Raw genomic sequence first — 19,979 nt, 5'->3', positions numbered from 1 at the left:
CAATTAAAAAAACTCTCATGGCAAGGAGAGGAATGACCCCTTCAGGGAAAATGGCTGTGGTGTGGGCAGAAAGGGGGAAATCTACATATCCCTGCCCATGCATCTTTGCTGAGGTCTTTCTCAAACCTTTGTGTCAAAACAGGATCGGGAAAGGTTGGAGAGAAGCTGGTAAAAACTCAGAAGGTGCACAAATGTACCACAGTGCTGTGGGGGATGCAGGGAAAAGTCCTACTCCCCCACAGCATCAATCTCAGTGTAAATAATCCATCCAGAAAAGCCTAGTAATAGGCCAGGGAGTTCAGCATCTTGCTTACAAACAGCTGCAACCAGCTGCCCCAAGCACAATGGTTTCCATCCATCCCCTGCTGTTAATCCCCAACATCTGGCAGTTAGTCAGGCACCATCTCTACAGATGGAAGATGCTTGTTGGAATGTTCTTATCTAGAAGCTCCCTACCATGCCAAATATATTTATTCAACCATGTATTTTTGAAAAGAGCTAGTGGCTATTTCAACATCCTATAACAATGGGTTTACTTACAGCTACAGACCTTGGGTCCTTGAGAGCATTTTGGTTTTCTCCAGACCTGTTAGCCTGCTACTGGTATTCTTCAAGGCCTAGTTCCAGTGCTGGATTTAGAGCAGTCCTAGGCTATTCCACTTGTGAGGCCCCTCCGAATCCCTCACCCTCACTACTAGAGGAAAATGGAGTCCAATTTTCCCTGAAGGGAATCCAAATTCACAAGCTCACAAAAACTTTTCCTCTCAGGGAGTAACCTTCTCCCTCTCTGAGGCAGCTGGTTGCTCCACCTGTCAGACCACAAGTCAGCTTACCCAATCAAGGTGTTTCCCCATTCCTAAGAAGTTTTCTCCCACTCTCCTGTCATAACACCTTGTTCCACTGACTGACTTACACTTTTAAACCTCTAATTTTTAACAGGCTATCTCAGTTGCTAAAAGGGATTATTATGCAGTCAGTGTTGCATCTGCTAACTCTCACTCTGAACAATTATTTAGAGTATAATAATTTGGTCTTAAATTTCCCTTGTAGTGGGGATCTCAAAGCAAGGGTGTTTCAGAAATTTACATGAGGCTTTTGTGAGCTTGTCTGCAGATAAAGTCTTTTTGCTCCGCCAGAACTTACTGACCAATGTTGATACAGTACATGAACTGAAGGCTCTTAGCCATCTTACGGTCCTGTGTTGGGCCAGTTCAGTCAACTTTCCCAGGCTGATGTTGACAGGACCCTGGCAGTTGTGAAGCCTACCACTTGCACCTAAGATTTACGAATCGCATGGCTGACAAAAGCCTGTGGTGATGGGGGACAGGCCCTCCCAAGACATATTATTAATCAGTCCCTAAAATCAGGAGTAGTTCCCAAGAGGGTTGAAAGAGGCAGTGGTATGGTCACTCTTTAAAAAAAACATTGTTGGATCCTATTGATACATCCAACTACTGCTAAGTATTGCTACAATAAAGATTGTCAAATTTGCATTATATCCTTCTCTATGGATTTTCTTCCAAGAGCTGATCTTTGTATACACTGGTATTAAAGATTCCTTACCCAGCCTCTCACAATATTAACTGCAGTCTGCTCTAAGCTAATATTCTTCATATTGTGATGGCTTATCTCATTCCTCTAAGATCAGGGACAGAGGATAGCGCAAGGAGAGAGAATATAATCATGGCACCTTTTAGTGTGCAGAGTACCCCAGGTGGCAATCTTTTCTCCAATGCTGTTTAACACCTACCGGTATATGTGTTCCCTCATCCAGCTAGTCTGGAATTTGGGGCTGGATTGTCATCAGTGTGCAGATGAAACCCAGATAAATCTGATGCTGGACAGCTCACTAGATACCACCCCAATAATACTGGCCAGTTGTCTGGAGGCTGCAATGAAGCTGTTAAAAACTGAAACGGAATCCATCAAAGGCAGAGGTCCTGTAGCTGGGTCGAGATGTTTCAGGATTGCAGTGCCAATTACCAACTCTTGGCAGTGTACAATTGACCCCAGCACAGACCGTCACGAGTTTGAAAGTGACTGTTGAAGGCTTTCACAGACAATCAACTGAATGTTGTGGGTTTTCTGGACTGCGTGGCTATGGTCTAGTAGGTTTTGCTCCTAACATTTTACCCACATCTATGGCTGCCATCTCCCATCCCTCCCCTTTCTGTTTTCTTTTAAGCTTTCAAAATCTATTGTTATTCCCTTTTATATTGAGTTTCCTCTGTTTTTCCTTTGCTGCTCCTCTTACATTCCCATTATTGGTCCTGAATAACAAAAAATGTTAACAAAAAGCCATCAGGGGCTTTTAGTTCTGGTAAATTTAACAATTGTAATTGTATATTTGATATATTTTGTTAATAACCATGAGCCAGACTTGATCAGAAAAGGGAAGGGGGTTAGAAATCTAATAAATAAACACACAAATCTATGCAGTAGGACAAATCAGTACCACTGAAACTCATGGGTCTATGGGAGAAACTAGAAATCATGTCAGTAATTAAAATGTGGTTTGGACCAATTTCATACAACTTATTCATAGAAGGGAATCTTTAAGATGTACAGACTAAACAGGAAACCTAGTACACCTATACACCACCACTCCTCTATCAAAAAATGGTGACCTAATTCTGACCCAAAGATTTTTGCTACTCCATCTAGTTTGCTCTTCACTTCCAAGTACATGCCCTGTATTCGTGGAAGCACGAATTTTGATGATTCCTTCCTTCCACTGTGGATACCTCAAGCTCTTCTGAAGAGTTCACTAAATCCCAGGAACAAAATGTGGGCTGTAGCAGAAGGGGAAATCAGTGAATATTGATGCCCCCTCTTTAAAAGACTTAAATGCCCTTGAGTCCTCAGAACTGTGTTGTTGGATACAGGCCTGCGTGTCAAATTCAGGGTTCCAAGTATAATAAAAATCATTGGACCACTCATTTGGACTCTGCTGCAAGAAGGAGGCTGGCTCATACTCTTTGGATCACTCTCCAAAAACAACCACCAAACTTAATTCACTCCCAATCAAAATTTAAAAAGTGAATGCTTCTGTTGCTAAATCCAATATATGGGTCATCAAAGAACTCCTCAAACTGAACCTGTGATGTCCAATTTCTTCCTGTTAGGTAGATATCATAGAATACCTGGTAAGCTTACTGTTGTATTTAACTTGTAAACCTGCATCCCTCAGCACACAGCCATGATACATTTACCTTCCCCTATCTGTGTGGTGTAGTGGTTAGGCTAGGAACTAAGAGACCCAAGGTCAAATCCCCAAAACGTGCCATGGAAACTTCCTGGGTGACCTTGGGCCACTCACATACACTCAGTCTAACATACTTCACAGGTTGTTGTGAAGAGAAAATAGAAGAGAGGAGAATGGTATAATCCACTTTGGGTTCCCACTGGGAAGAAAAGGGGGAGGTTTAAATGAAGTAAACAAATAAAATGATAAAACTTGTACAGATAAGCAGTTGGAACAGAGTAACAAGTGACCTTTCTAATACGGTAGGATGATTTCACAGGGACATTTGTCCTGAGCCCCACTTAGATGGGGATACAAAACGGACATTTGAAAATGATATAACACATTGGGATGTATTAAAAATGTTGAATTCCACAACACAGATGTCCCCACCCCACCCTGAGATCGAGAAGACAAATATCAGCACGCTCAGTGAGGGCAGCAGACCAGACAGGAAAGCACCATCACACCTTCCCATCGGCTCTGGGCTTGCAAGTCTATGGTACATTCAGCCCTTTTGTACTACTGGAGAGAGACACCATTGGGGATGTATGGCACCAGTGTAACTCAAGGTGAAGACACAGTCTCTCAATAACGTGGGGAACATTAGCTTAATTAGAGCAAACTGCTTATTAATGTTACGAGAGGATGGGTAAGGAATCTTTAATACCAGTGAATACAAAGACCAGCTCTTAGAAGAAAATCCACAGAGTGGAATATAATGCAAATTTGACAATCTTTATTGTAGCAATACTTGATTCAATGTACCAAACATGCACACACTGTGTTCCTAAGATATAGATAGGTTGGAAAATAGAGTTGGAATAGAAAGGGGTATGGGATATATGGGTAATATGACCTGATTGTGATGTGAAGATCTAAGGTTCAGAACCAAACAGCCAGTGTTTGGTTCCGGGGGAGGGCAGTGTCATATGGGGGGGATGACTGGTGCCCAGGGCAAAATGACGCTCACGCCCCTCGCATCTACCATGCCCCCAACATGCCTCACTTACCTTTAAAAGTTAAAAGAGCAGCCTGCTCTAGTCCGTGGGGGCTGCTCCAGGCTGCAGGGGTGGCCTGAGGGGAGGGGGAGCAATTCTCCGCCCCCACACCTGCGCCCGGGGCGTTTGTCCCCCTACCGCCCCATGGTATCTCCGCCTATGGGGTGGGCAACGCGTTGGGCACAGTAACAAAGACAGAAAGGTGTCAATGGCACTGGGCAATTGGCACTTTGGAGGGAAGGATATTTATAGGGTGAAGAACTACCTCTGGGAGGTGTTAGGACAACCTCTGGGAGGTGTCCGGATGGACTGTTTGAGAAACAATAGAGTGCATTGTAAAGTGGTCAGAAGATGTTAGTTACAGAAAGGAGTATCTGGGTTAAGATAATCAGGGGAGGCAATGACATCAGAAGTCCTCTTATGGCTGGAAATGAGTATCCATTCAGCAGGGCTACGGTATCGTGTTGAGGACACATTCTTCCTTGGCTGTGGAGCTGAAAATGTGCTGCTGTGGCAATCAAGCTGAGAGCATGAGAACAGAAAGAAAAAAATCCTGGAAGTTCCTTGTAGGTAGACATGGCTATAGCCAGAGAATGGGCTCCCCATCTCTGCAATGCCAGCATCACCCTTTAGGCTGGCACGCGGGCTGGGATACCTGTGAATAAGCACCACCACCCCCCGCCCCAAGCCAGAGCAGTGTGGTAACAGTGTGGAACTGGTTGTAGATTTTGTGCTCAACATCTTCTGAGCAAGAATGAGTGAATCTGACAGGGAGAACATCAACTTAAGTAACAATTGTCAGCATGAAGCCCACGGGCACTTCTAGGTCACCCCAGCACGGATGCTTGGGTGAAGTGGAGTGCAGAACTGGGAGACCGCCCCAGCATAGAAATGACTACTTACACTGCCGGTCTTTGTGAGGATCAAACAGACACAGCCATCCCTTCTCCTTTATAAAAGACACTCTTACAGAACAGGCAGCTGTAAAACTATAAACACCTCGGCAGAATACACTTTTCCTTGGCTGAGATGGGGAAACCCACCACAGAGGCCTCTTTTGTGTTGCAGAGCAAACAGGACCCATCTTTAGAAGCTACATTTCTGAAGAGACCTTTGTAAGAAACAGGATGATAGATTGCATGGAAAAGATGTTCTTTTTATGTTTTTGGAGAGTTCTATATTTAACCTGTGGCTATGCAGCTATTTATTTATTTATTCATTCAAATACGAGCATCCGGTAGGAATACACTCCAGGACAACCCAATGCGAATTGCTCTCTGCCTGCCCCCACCCCCACCCCCGAGTCTTTGGCTCTAGTTTCTTGCTGCATTTACTGGGCAAGTGGCCACCCCAGATACTTGGCTGCTCCCCGCTCTGTTTTCCCTTATGCTCCCAAGCATGAAAGAATCATCCTTCACAGTTAATTTAAGCATTTCTGTACAGAGAAACAGGGCTAGGCTGCACACGCCTTCGCCTTGACTGGATCTCAGGCTTTATTAGCTGCTCCTTAAAACCCCACCAGAGCAGAAAATGGTTCAAGGTGGACCTTGGCTAGCTGGAAGTTGAAGAGATGATGATCGCCCTCTGATTTGCAATTCAGCATTTGTGACTTGCACCACTTCCTCAATCAGCCTTTTGATTCACTGGGGTGTGAGTGTAAAGCGTTGTGTCAAGCCACAGCTGACTAATGGCAAGCCAGTAGGGTTTGTGAGGCAAGCGACTCACAAGAAGTGGTTTGCCATTATCTGCCTCTGTGGCGATCCTGGCATGTTCTCCCATCCAGATATTAACCGTGGCTGTCCCTGCTTAGATCCCGAGATCTGCTGAGATCGGGCTACGGCTTGATTCATGCACCTTTTCTTTCAAGGGTCACTTCAGCAGCACTCTCCCTCTTACTGACAGTGCCAGATTTTAAAAGTTGCAATGAAGGGGAGGGACAGAACTCCCAGAGTTACTTCAGTCTGCGCTTTCTAGCGGTCTTACTGGGAAAAGTCAGCAACAGAACTGCTCCTCAGCAAAGCAACCTCGCGTTCCGCTCTTTCCCGAGCCCCGAGCCCAACTACTCCTGGAAAATGTGATTTCCCGGCCCCGCAGTGACTCTTTTCGAAGGGAGGCTACTAACCTCTAACGCCGTGGAAGAAGGAGGAGAGGAGGCAGATGCAGGCGGCAGCGGCGGGATAAGGCAGCGGCCCCCTCCCCGGGGACATGACGATCGCAGCCGGGGCGAGGGGGGGATAAAAGCCCCCCAAAGACTTTTGTGCAGTCCGAGGCGGGCTTCAGCAAAGGCCACCGACCGGCTGGAAGAGGCGCGAGTCCGGGCACTCCAGCCGGGCCGGCAGGTTAGAGCAGCCAAACCAAGCCAAGGCAGCAGCAGCGCCGAGACCGGGACGCCGGAGCCTTCTCACACCGCCGCAGCCGCGTCCATAGCAGCGGCGCGTCCCGGCCGATCTCGGCGCGCCCCTGAATGCTGCTGCGGCCGCCGGGCTGCCTCTCCGCGGACTCAGAAGTGGCGCGATCGCCGGCTGGCTGCTTCAGCCCAAGAGTCCTCCCAGGCCCGGGCTGAGCTCTTCTTCATCTCTCGTCCCTCCTCTCCCTCGGCTTTCTTCCCTTCCTGGGATTGACTCTCGCTCTGTTCCAAGACTCAGCAACTTTCTTCCTACAGGACCTGAATGGTAGATCTCCGCCCAGCCTGGCCAATGGGCGTCCAGGGATTGTTAACTCTCTGTGGCCCGTCGGAGATTCCCTCCTGTTGCGCCTTTCTTTGGAGAACGGTGGTTGTTGTTGTTTTCTTTTGTTTTAATAGCTAAGTGACCAGGTCCATAAAAACGTTAGGTCAGCTGGGTGAAAATGATCTGTGAAACGGCTGTGCTCTCTCGCGTGAGGAACAGTTCTGGAGTACCCAAAAGTTTTTTGGGTACTTTTGGTGTCATCTTAGCTGGTCATAATAAAAGCTAGTGTCTGTTTAGAGAATATAGTGGCTCTCCTGGATTTCAGGTTAGGATTTGTTCCCTGACTTGGATAGCTCCAGCCTGACCTTGTCAGATCTCAGAAACTAATTATGTTTATTATTTTTACTATTTATTAGATTAGAGTTAATATGCCGCCCTCCCCCTTTGGGCTCAGGGCAGCTCACATCATATCAAACAATATAAACAAACAGTATAAATCAGTGATGGCAAACCTTTTCGAGACCGAGTGCCCAAATTGCAACCCAAAACCCACTTATTTAGTCCAAAGTGCCAACATGAATACTGAAGTTTTAGTTTAGAAAAAAAATAGTTGGCTCCGAGGCACGCGTTACTCAGGAGTAAGCTTAGTGAAGCAACCATGCAACGCTTCAAATGGGTGAATCATGATCCTAGGAGGGTTTACTCAGAAGCAAGCCCCATTGCCAGCAACTGAACTTACTCCCAGGTAAAGGATCATGCCCAGGCCAGCCTAGATATATGTGTGTGTGTGTGGGGGGGTGATTTTCCACCCTCCTCCCACATGATGAATTCTGTGAGCGAATGCCCACATAGAGGCCATAGGTTCGCTACCACTGGTATAAATATTAAAACATCAAAATTAGTCTCCAATACTGTATTGAAAACTTATTACAAAGAGCAACCAACAATATTCCACATTAGAGTGTTGTGGGTTTTCTGGGTTGTATGAATAATTCCACACTCATGGGATGGTTGCTAGAATTCAGTAAAAGCAGGGAAAAGGGGAGCGGGCAGATGATATCATAGCTACTTGAACCGTACTCCTGATGGAACAGCTCTGTATTAGAAGCCCTGCGGAACTGCTTAAGGTCCCCCATGACCCTGGCCTCATGGGACAGAGCATTCCACACAAAAAAGCCCTGGCCCTGGTTGAGGCCAGGTGAACTTCCTTTGAGCCAGGGAACACCAGTAAATTATTATTGGCAGTTCTAAGCATTCTTAGGGAAATGTACCAGGACAGATGGTCCCGTTGGTACATGTCCCAGACTGTTGGTACACGTCCCAGGGTTTTGTGCATTAGTACAGGAACCTTGAACGTGATCTGGTACACCAGCCAGAGCCAGTGCAACTGGCAGAGCTAGCAGAGGACAGGGTCAGCCCTGGCTAATATTTCGATGAGAGACCTCTAAGGAACACCGGGGTGTGACACAGAGGCATGCAATGGCAAACCATCTCTGACCATCACTTGCCTTGAAAACCCTACAGGGTCACCAGAAGTCAGCTGTGACTTAGTGGCAAAAATAAATGTTTCTTTAAGGTTGAGATGCCAGGGTTGGAACCTGCAACCCTCAACCTGCCAATTGGATGCTCTAATATTGAGCCACGGCCCTTCTGGATTTGCTACAGTTTCCTTCCAAATAAATATGCATACCTGCCTTCCTATTTTCCCATAATAAATCCACAGGTTCATGGAAATCTTTCATTGGGTTGAGCTGTATGGCATTTTGTTGTAGGGTGACAGTTCTATGAATCAGCGACGTTGGGAAATAAAGGAAGTATGTGTACAGGTAGGATTTCTTATACATGTCTTTTTTTGTGCTTCCATTATAAAAGTATAAATGACCCTATAAAAGAACCAATCCACCATTATATATATTTTTCATATTCTTCAAGGCAGGCCTAGCTTTGGATATGTCAGCCAGCCTCTAATCAATTGTTGATAGAACACTGTCTCCTAAAGACCATCACCCTCTCATAAACAGAAATCTGTGGGCTTTATTTAAAAATATCCAGTTCCCCAGCAGACACAGCAGCTCGAGTGACTCCGTGTGCCAATGTGTACACATTTAAAGAATGACCTCAGCTTCATATGACCTGCAGAACAAGTAGCTAAGTTTATTGCCAATTTTCTTGGTCTTGTCCAGATAAAGACTAGTTAGAAAAGGCATAGTGGTAAAGAAAAAAATATAATAACTATCACAAGTAAGTTATTTCAGGGAAAATAAATCACAGGGAAAGATCAGATGACTTGCCCAAGTAAAAAATTAGTTGTTTTGCTTATGGTGTTGAGATAGCATTGGCAGTCAGAAATTTACTAATCAATATTCAGTCCTGACCAATAGCCATTAGTCAATCTTTTCAAACCTGCATCCGAACAATTTTTTCCCCTGACATTCAGGAGTGGGCGGAATCCTGCCATATGACAATTATCCAAGTCCCTTTTGTCTGTTTTTTAAAATAATATTTTTATTAAATTTTCTCAAATGTAATTGAACAGAAAAGAAAATATAGAAAAAGGAGAATACAGCTACCCATAAACTATCTATATATTAGCTTTTAACACATTGGATCTTAAAATTACAACACTCATATATTCAGAGAAAACATTACATAGTTTTAAAATTTGATACCTTCTAACATTTAATTCCAAAGCAGCAATATGTATCTAGTAAGCAGTTACGAATATCTTAATAACAAATTAATATTCTTACCATTGTTATTATTCTTGCATAATTGATTCAGCCTGAAATGAGAAATACAGTTTCCATTTCTCATCAATCTCTTGGTTTTACCATCTGTTTACAGTTAATTGGGCCATTGTAGCATATTCTCTACCTTTTTCTTCCCAGCATTCTGTGCTAAGAGCTCTTTCAGTTTTCCAACAGGATACAATTTTTAGTCTTGAAGCTGTTGATAAGTGCCAATGCCAACATAGTTCATTACGCTTCTTTGGAAGATTTTCAGGCAAAATATCTACTAGCATAGTTTTAGCAGTAGAAGGAAATTTTTGTTTATGTATTTTTTGCATTTTCATATGTTCTTCTATCCAATACTTCTTGATTTTTTTAGAAGTCCACCACATGTGAAATAAACTTCCAACCTCTTCTTGACATCTCCAACAAAGACCATAACTGTGTTTACTCATCTTCTTAATAACTTTGGGAGTTATGTATCATCTATAAAACAATTTATACCAATTCTCTTTTAACATTTGGCCTGCAGTAAGTTCAATATTTTTGAACCATATTTCCCATTGTTGAAAAGTTATCTCTTCTTTAAAGTTTTGCATCCATTTCACCATCCATTTCACTTTTCCTGTTCCATTTCTGTTTCATATTTCAGCAAGATTTTATGTATTCTTCCCATCAATGTTGTTTCTGCGAAGTAATCTCATTTTCAACATTTGACATTCATGTAATATTCCTCCCTTTAGTTTTAAATCTCTTCTGAGCCTAGACACCAACTGAAAATATATCAGCCATTGTATTCTCTTGCCCTCCTCCTTTATCTCTTGCCATAATTGAATTTTCCCTTGCTTAGTGATCATTTCCTTATCAAGTATATTATCCATCTTCTTCTGTGTCTCTTTTTCACAATAAGCTTCTATGGGAGATTTTAAAGGTGAAATCAAGGGACTGAGTCATAAGTACGGTAAGTTTTTTTTCCAGATTTCAAAAAGTCCTTTTCTTATTACATGGGAGTCTTTTCTAATCACCTCTGTCATTTGATCAAATTTTTCCTCCATAAATAACTATATCTACCAGTTGTTAAAACTGCTGTTTCTAATTTTATAAGTCTCTGAAATCAATCCAGTCAGAAATCCACACAAGTCCTGCTGCTTGATGATATAATTTGCTATTAGGTGCAGCTAGACCTCCTCCATTTTTTCCCATCTTTTAAAACTTTTCATCTTATTCTTGTTCTTTTGTTGCTCCAAATAAATGTATTAATATGCATTTGCCATACATTTTTTGAATGTAACATTTGAAACAAAAAATGCAACTTGGGCAAGACATTCATTTGACAATTTTTCCTAACCAAGATAATTTAAGTTTAGACCATCTTTGTATATCTTCCTGTATTTTTTCCAGATAGTTCCATAATTAACTTTAAACAAATTATCCATTTGTGCACTCATATTGATCACTAACTATTTAATTTTATGGGCAAGAACATCACAACTGATTATCTTTTCAACATCTATTATTTCTTGTTTTGTTAGGAATCTTGTAAACATTTTTTGTTTTTTTGACAGTTAACCTTATATCCTGCAAAATATTAAATAATTCTATTTGATCCATCAGGTATTTTACTGAATATTGAGGATTACTTATTGTTAATACGATGTAATCTGTATAACTCTTCATCTTGAATTCTTTGCCTTCTATTTTCAAACCCGTAATTTCTTGATCTTGTCTAATCTTTGTCACCAAAAGTTCCAAAACCAAGATAAATAATAATGGTGATAATGTACATCCTTGCCTCGGTCCCTTTTCAATTCAAACCTCTTCTGTTAAAATGCCATTGGTTAATATTCTCTCTCTTTGTCTGGTGCATATTCTCTGTATCGAATCTAATAATCTAGGTCCGCATTTCAGATATTCTAATATTGTTAACATAAATGTCCCTGGAATATTGTCAAAGGCTTTCTCTGCATCCAAGAAGATAACACTGTTTTCCTTTTCTTAGTTTTAACAAATTCCAAAGCATCAGTTACAAAGAGAAAACTGATTGAATCAAAGGAACCACTAGGCTAAGCTAAGAGGGGTCCAGCACAGCAACTCTCTGGGCTGGTGGTCCTCGGACCGATTTATATGTAGGAAACTGGATTGAAAAACTGGTAAGTCTGATGGGTTTTGCCCTGTTCCTCACTGCATAACTCTGTGAATTCTGTGAAGAAAGAATAATAGATTCGTATAAGCAGGGGACTTGCAAGGATTTTAAGGGGAGCGAAAATCCCCCTCCCTTCCCTACTTCCCTCACCCCCAAGTTTGCTCTCACTCCTTTGCAATGTTGTGTAGCCAGTAAAAATTATCTATTTTCATAGAATACAACAGAATAGAATAGAATCATAGAGCTGGAAGAGATGCCAAAGGCCATCAAGTCCAACCCCCTGCAATGCAGGAACACACAATCAAAGCATCAGTTACAAATCGTACATTACCTTTCATATATCTTTTGGGTATGAAACTTGTCTGATCTTAATTTATCATTTTATGGATACATTTTCTTAGTCTCTTTGCCATTATAGTTAAAAATAGATTGTAATCCACATTTAATAGTAATATTGGTCACATTTAGCAGTGATATTGGTCTACATGATTGTGGCAATTCTGCATCATTTCCTTCTTTATGAATTAAAGTCACATATGCTTCTTGCCAGGTTCGGGAAATATACACCTTGAGACAAACTTCATTCATCATTTCTTGAAGAAGTACATTTAATTTTTCTTCCATACATTAATAATATTCTAGAGTTAAACCATCAGGTCATGGAGCTTTCCCCTTTTGCAATTCTTTTATGACCTGTGATAATTCATAGATGGATATGCTTCTATTCAAAATATCTTTGTGTTCTTCTGCAGATTTCTCCATGGGAATCCTGGCAATATAATCTGTTAATGCTTCTTCCTCCTCATGTTGTTTTTGTAAAGTTCAGGAAAATAAGAAATGAATTGTTCTTATATGACACTCTTTAAGCAAGTCCCAGGCCCTTTCCGCACGGGCCATTTACGGTGCCCTGGGGATGGCAAAAACTCCCTGCAGGCCGGCTTCTGCCCTTCCCCAGAACCTCGTCCTCCCCCGCCCTCCCTGCCAACTCCCGTAAGTGGGCACCTGGGGAGCTGGGCAGGAGGTCGGGCGCAGAGAGCCAGACCCCATACACCTTTGCAGTGGTCTGATAGAATATAAAAATATAAAAATATTTACTGCAGTTCAAGTATTAAAATTAAAATCCACAATTCATGAATCAAAAGTCCAATATTGCAAGTCAAAAAACAAAAGAAACAGGAGTAATAACCCAGGAATTAGTAGTTTAATAGGAGTCTATTGAATTGTAAATAGTACTTTCCATGAATTACTTTCATCCACCAGGTGGCAGCCTTTATTACTTAACAGCCCGGCTGTACAACTTCTCTTTCAGTTACAAAGAATACCAGCAGCATTGTGAACTCTTTCTGACTAGCAGCTAGCATAAGAGAAAAAGCAAGGCAGAACAAGCAAAATTCCTCAGGAGAGACAAAGGCTCTTTCCGCACGTTCAATCCACTTTCACATTTGTTTGCATTTTTGTTTGGATTTTGCTATTCCACATAGTAAAATCCAGCTGCAAAGTTCATTGAAAGTGGATTGAAAGTGTATTATTCTGCATGTGTGGAAGGGGCCAAATAGTTGCTTTAACTGAGAGACACAGAGCAGCTCACCACAATTAAGCACTTTTGAATGACTCCCATCAAAGAGAGAAAGCCATATACATCTATTTACTTTTTACTGTATTGTAGCTGTGTTCCCATCTTGTCTCCCTATTCTTCCTCCTGGTGATCAGCAAATCATGGATTTTCAATTCTGTTTACATTTAGTATTTGCCCAGAGCAGAGGCGTTCTGAGGGAAAATGGTGCCCAGAGACATCCGTTCTCTGGGTGCCCCCCCAGTTACGCCTGGGGCAGGGCCCACCCCAGCCCCACCCCCACCCCCAGCCCCACCACTGAACCCAGCTGCTGGCAGTCCCTTCTGCCCTCCCTTTACAATCACCTTCCCTCTTCCCACCCACAACAGGTACCTTGTGAAGTCTGTGGTGCTGAGAGTATTCTGAGAGAACTGTGACTAGCCCAAAATCACCCAACATGCTTCATGTGGAGAAATGGGGAATCAAACCTAATTTTCAAGATTAGAGTTCACTGCTCTTAACTGTTGCACCACACTGCACCACATGGCATATTTATAAGCAAAATAATCATTCAGCGATGGTTTTGTTCTCAGTTTTTCCAATTTCTGTCACTCATAGCACTGACGTAGGGAGGACTTTGTCCTGTTGACTTGAGGTATTTGTTTAGCTGGGGCTTTCCACTTGCTGAGCAGGCAAGGCAAAATCTTTGCAGGCATACAGTGTATGGCAGGACAAAGTGGGACTGTAGAGGAGACAGAGGCTATGGTTTCTCCTATATACGCCCACAATAGACAGAGAGAGCCACTCTGCATGCCTTTCAGCAGGCAGAGGAAAATACTTTACTTGTATTAGCTGGCAGACAATCAGAGAAGATAGAGAGGATCAGAGAAACAGAGATTATGTCTTACGTTCCCCAAGTCAAAATGGTCTGTTTCTCCTTTCCATCAAACTCTGGTCCTGTGACCTCTGTGTTAATCCAGCCGCTACTATGGATGGGAAGAGGATATGGGCAATCCAACAAAATGTTCCGTCCAGACAGCAGTGATGGCTGTTGGGTCCTGTGGTACTCCTGTCATTGACACTGTTAAAATATATCTGCTGGAGCACATTCTACTGCCACTTTTGGAAGTTAACTAAGACTTTGGGATTTGAGGATGCTTTCTGATGTCTTCCAGGTTTTGTTGGGCAGAAGCTTTCAACAGTGCCAACATGGCTTCAAACTTTTTCTCACTCCTCCACAGGAAGCCTACTGGGTGACCTTGGGCTAGTCCAGGGGTCTGCAACCTGCGGCTCTCCAGATGTTCATGGACTACAAATCCCATCAGCCCCTGCCAGCATGGCCAATTGGGCTAGTCCCAGTTCTCTCAGAACTCTCTCAGCCCCAGTCTGTTGTGGGGAGTGGAAGGAAAAGCCACTTTGTAAGCCACTTTGAGACTTCTTATGATTGGGAAAAGTGGGGTATAAATCCAAACTCTTTTCCTTTTTTTCTGCAGCCGAAATGGGTAGAAAGTCATCAGGTTCAATACGAGCATCAAGCTTCTGATGAACTGTGGTTTCATGACAGTTTCAGAATTCAACCTTGATAACACAGAGCCATGTTTAGCAGCTAGTTTTACGAGTTGCTGATCTCTCCTGCAGAAAATGAAGACGCAATGAAAACTCATTCTGCATGTTGATATATTTAAAAAATTTACAGGCTTATGGCTTTCAGCCAGACCCTTAACTTTGCAGGGATGTATCTTTAACAGCAGTTTCATCATTCTGCTTGTCAAGAAAACCAAACACGAGTGCTCCCAGGGCTTGCTTTGCTGGCTCAGGCAGCAGCTCTCTCACTTCCATCATTTATATTGCTCCCCCTCTGCATGAGCCACACAAAGCTGCAGCTATAGAAATAACGTGCTAAAAGGGGAAATGGCAGTTTAGCTATGTGGATCCCCAAAGCCAAACAAAAGAAACATGTTGGAAGGACAAAGAGGATTCTAACAAGTTTTAATTGGGCAGGTGGGGCAAAGTTATTGAAAATTAAATGAAGGCACACTTTAAGAGATTTTCATTTTTAAAGGGGCAACAGAAAGTGGATCCCTTGCAGCAACACTGGTGGCTCAGTTCCTCTAAATTCAGCAGGGACTCACAGCTTAATCCACAGGGCCCCATCAGCTGCGGATGGTGTCACTGCTGTTCCGCTGTGCTCAGAGGCGTAGCAAGGGGCAAAAGCACCCAGTGCAGTGGTGCATCCTCTGCCTCCGCCACGCCATGGAATGCTCCCGCCACGCCCCACAGGGGTGTGTGCCCAGTGCTTTGCACGCCCCTGTCCCCTTGTAGCTACGCCTCTAGCTGTGCTGCCCCAACACTTCCAGAGTGCTTTCAGGCAGCACAGGGAGGCAGCAAAAAAGAAAAATTGCCTGGCTACTTGGAAATCCCTTTGTGGCCTGAAATGGCTCCATCCCCAGGAACTCCCTGACTGCCACCACCACCCCACGCTGTGGCCACTTGATCACCAACATAGCTTCATGGTTGCACCCACTTCTGGGTTTTGTCACCGTGGAGCTGTGGGGTGCCCAACGCTGACATCTTTGCCCTTTCCAACTGGCAGGGGTGCTCCTTACACTGGCAGAGGGAGCAGAGACGCTGGCACAGCCCTCTGCCATTCTCTGATGTAGTTTCACACTCCCCCCTGGATTGGTCATGAGTTGTACAGTTTGGGCAAAGGTTTTTTAAGATGGATCTACCTATATATTCCCCATACATTGCATCATTTAAATAAGTGTGTGTGTGTGTGTGTGTGTGTGTGTGTGTGTGTATGTATATATGTATATATATGTGTATATATGTGTATATATATATATATATATATATATATATATATATATATATATGCACACGCTATCTCCTACAATGCTTCAGGCAATCTTTCTTCTCTCTCTCTCTCTCTTTGTAATGTGCCAATGTTTTCATATTCCAACATATATTTCAGGAACTATGTTTGTCTTTAGTTCTAGGCCTTCTACTCAGCTTTCAAATTTCCCAAATTTGACAAGTTGATTTCTAAGATAGTTCATTTGACTTTGATTTGTTCCACATGTTACACAGAGTGAAGAGATAAATTCCTATACTGCACTATTACGGAATGTATGTGGTGGGTCTTATAAATGATATATGACCAGTCATAGATGCAGTTACATTCACTCTGAAGGGGCAGGTGCACAGTTTGGGAGTTTGGGAGTTAACCATTTTAACAATGGAAAACCTGCTGGCTGGGGTTGGATCAACTTAAATAGATACACCAGCTATACCCATTGCTGGAGAAGATGGATCTGGCCACTGTTACACATTCTAGATTACTGTAACACACTCTATTGTAAATGAGGAAAGTTGTCAGCCATGTCAGTCCAAAAGAAAAATCCAAAAACCCAAACACAATCTTCACAATGCCTTTAATTAGGACCAAATGTGTCATTGCCCTTCAAGACAGTTCGTAAACATTACCAGGTACAAATCATTACAAGGTACAAATCATTACAAGGTACAAATCATGACAGTATAAATACTGAGTTCCAGACTTTCAAGTGTTTTTCTTCATTCTTTTTCTTTATTAGGAAAGGAGAACAACCAATCATAAATGCTTTAAATTACTGTCCACCAGAGGCGTAGCTCCAAGGGGGCGGGGGACGTTCCGGGGCGGGATGGGGGCATTCCGGGGTGGGACAGGAGTGGAGTATGTACCAGTGCACCGGGCGCTTTCCCCCCTTGTTATGCCTCTGCTGTCCACTCTAATCCATTTCCAGTTTTTCCAAACCCAGTTAACAGCCATTGATACATCATAATGGTCTCAGCACAACTGCAGTTTCCCCTTCAGTAACAGCTGTTGCTACTGAGTTGTACAGCCAATTAGAAGTTGATGTCCCTGTTGCTGGCTAAGGGATCAGGAAACAATCTTATGAGCAAGATTCTGTGTGGCCTGAAGATTGTCTGGAGACCATAAAATAAATCCTACCTAATTGCCAAAGGTGGTGGGAGTTGATCAGCAAGCACACTGTCGCTACTCTGAAGGATTTGGTGGGAAGTCGAGAGCAGCTCCCAGAGGACCAATGTGAGAGTTTCTTACATTCTTGGATATTACATCTCTTAAAATGAGCAATTTGTCTTTCCTCTTGTCTAGTATAGCTGTCAGAGAGTGTGTTGTAACTGTTAATGGCAGAGGACTCTAATTTGGAGACCCAGATTTGATTCCCCTCCCCCCTCCACGTGAAACCTGCTGGGTGACTTTGGGCCTGTCTCATTTCTCATTTCTCACAGAACTTTTTCAGCACACATGGAGACAGGCAGTGGTGGGATCCAAAAATTTTAATAACAGGTTCCGATGGTGGTGGGATTCAAACAGTGGTGCCGCCACACACACACACCTCCAGTCCCTATTGGGCAGGGAGGTTGCTTTAGTAACCCCTTCTCAGCACTCAGAAAAAATTAGTAACCACTTCTAGAGAAGTGGTGAGAACTGGTTGGATCCCACCTCTGGAGACAGGCAATGGCAAACCATCTCCAAATGTATCCTGCCTTCAAAACCCTGAGGGGTCACCATGAGTCAAATGTGACTTGACAACACACACATGCACACACACATAGTATAACAGTCAATTTTTTTTAAAATCAGAAAGCTGTTTATGAACACATGCGTGGAAAAGGGCTCTTCTCTGAAATCCCAAGGTACTTTTCAAAGTGCTACATTTCGTTTGGATGATGATAATAGACTCTGGAGAACATGAAACACACACATAAAAAGACATTGCTGATACTATGATTAAGGGCATATGTTCAAAATAGGATGAGATGCAACACTAGCAGGATTTTGAAATGGGATGAAAAACACTTCTGGACCTGGAGTGCTGTGTGGTTTCCAAGCTGTATGGCCGTGTTCTAGCAGCATCCTCTCCTGCTGGAACACGGCCATACAGCCCGGAAACCACACAGCACTCCAGTGATTCCGGCCATGAAAGCCTTCGACAATACTTCTGGACCTGTTGAATAAAGATGGTCATTTTAACACCTTCTCCTAAAAATAGTTAACTGTTAACTGTTACATTTAGGGTGCATTTTTGTGCACAGAGACATTTTCTATTGGGGAAGTTTTCAAATCCAGCAATTTCCCCCCAATATTTCCAGCCAAATTCATCACACAGCATAATACTGTTAGAGCTACGTTTATTTCATTGCTAAGTCTTAAATTAACAACAACAAAAAACAAAAAGTAACTACTGGTATGGTAATCACTGAACTCGTGTTTCTATACTAGAGTTATTATATAGCCCCATCTTGTGGAAGTTTTACTTTTTATGTAAAAATGTTCATGAAATCTCTTGGAATAACATTGTAATGTACAGTTTGAAAGATCAGAGGAAATGAAAACTTCAAAATTATCTCCTAGGTGAAAGCATGATGCATGATTTTATCACAAAACACCCACAAAATGGATTTGAATGCCATAAGACAGAGCACGTACAAATGTCAAAGCTCTCCTGGAAGCAAATGGGATGAGAGAATGACTGCCCAAGGTCATCCAGCAAGTCTTCATGACAGAGTAGAGATTTTAATTTGGGTCTCCAAGATCATGGTTTGACACTGTAACTACTACAATTGGCCATGCTGGCAGGGGCTGATGGGAATTGTAGTCCACGAACATCTGGAGAGCCACAGGTTGCAGACCTCTGTACTACACCATAATGACTCTTTGCTTTCCCCTGTTTCCTCCCCTGGCACTCTGTACCTGGGAAAATTCTGACCAAGTTGCAAAAGTCATACAGTAGCAAGTCACTCAAGTGAGTTATGTGAAAACTCTGCTGGGCCCAGCTAAGTTACACAAGTTGTACAGAAGCTTCCACTGGGCCCAGCTGTCTGGCAGCTACCATCACATTCCTTAGAGGTTGCTGCTGGGCCTTGCACCAATGAGTCCTTCTATGAAGGTAGCAGGAGGACAAAATAGCCTTGGAATTTATCTTCCTTCCTGCTTTTTATGTCAGAAACAGACTGGCATTATTGTGGTCACCTAGCAATACCCATGGCCACTGGTATCTCAGAAGATGACCCTTTCACTAGCAACCACCAAAAGCAATGTTCACTCTTTTTTTCTTTATAAATGTAAAATAAGTGCCAACTAATATTTGTTCCCCTAATTCTTCCCCATATAGTAGCTGCCACCAGGAATATAAGTTTTTTTTCAAAAAACCTTATCTCCTCTTGGTACTGTGTACAAGCTTTAAGGCAAAGTGGATGTCATACATGGTCCTAAGGAAATTAGGGTGGGATTCCAATGTTTCTTCAAACGAAGTAATTATAACTGATAGGTAACTTCAAGGTTTTAAGCAAAATATTTACAAAATAAAATAAAACTGAGGCAACAAATGCTGTGAGGGTTCAGCATGAATTCACTCTGACACTTTCCGACAGCTTCTCTCTCTTATAGGTCTGAATAATGCACTTTCAAACTGCTTTCAGTGCTCTTTGAAGCTGTGTGGAATAGCAAAATCCACTTGCAAACAGTTGTGAAAGTGGTTTGAAAACGCATTACTTTGCGTGTGTGGAAGGGCTCTGTCTTGATTTTGTCTAACAGTTTATTGAGGCTCTGTCACCTTCTGCCTGTCCAGCTC

General features: G+C 42.8%; 1 protein-coding gene across 1 annotated transcript in view; it reads right to left on the bottom strand.

Annotated features, from left to right (window-relative positions):
* Positions 1–6,915, bottom strand: part of ITGB5 (integrin subunit beta 5) — a 93,945-nt gene extending 87,030 nt beyond the window's left edge. The window contains exon 1 of the mRNA XM_048483772.1: positions 6,368–6,915. Coding sequence (XP_048339729.1) covers positions 6,368–6,452 — 85 coding nt within the window. The 5' untranslated portion in view covers positions 6,453–6,915. The remainder of the gene's footprint in view (positions 1–6,367) is intronic.
* Between the last annotated feature and the right edge of the window lie 13,064 nt (positions 6,916–19,979).

The sequence above is a fragment of the Sphaerodactylus townsendi genome, linkage group LG02, assembly GCF_021028975.2.
Source record: "Sphaerodactylus townsendi isolate TG3544 linkage group LG02, MPM_Stown_v2.3, whole genome shotgun sequence".
NCBI lineage: Eukaryota > Metazoa > Chordata > Lepidosauria > Squamata > Sphaerodactylidae > Sphaerodactylus > Sphaerodactylus townsendi.
This window is presented reverse-complemented; position numbering and strand designations above follow the sequence as displayed.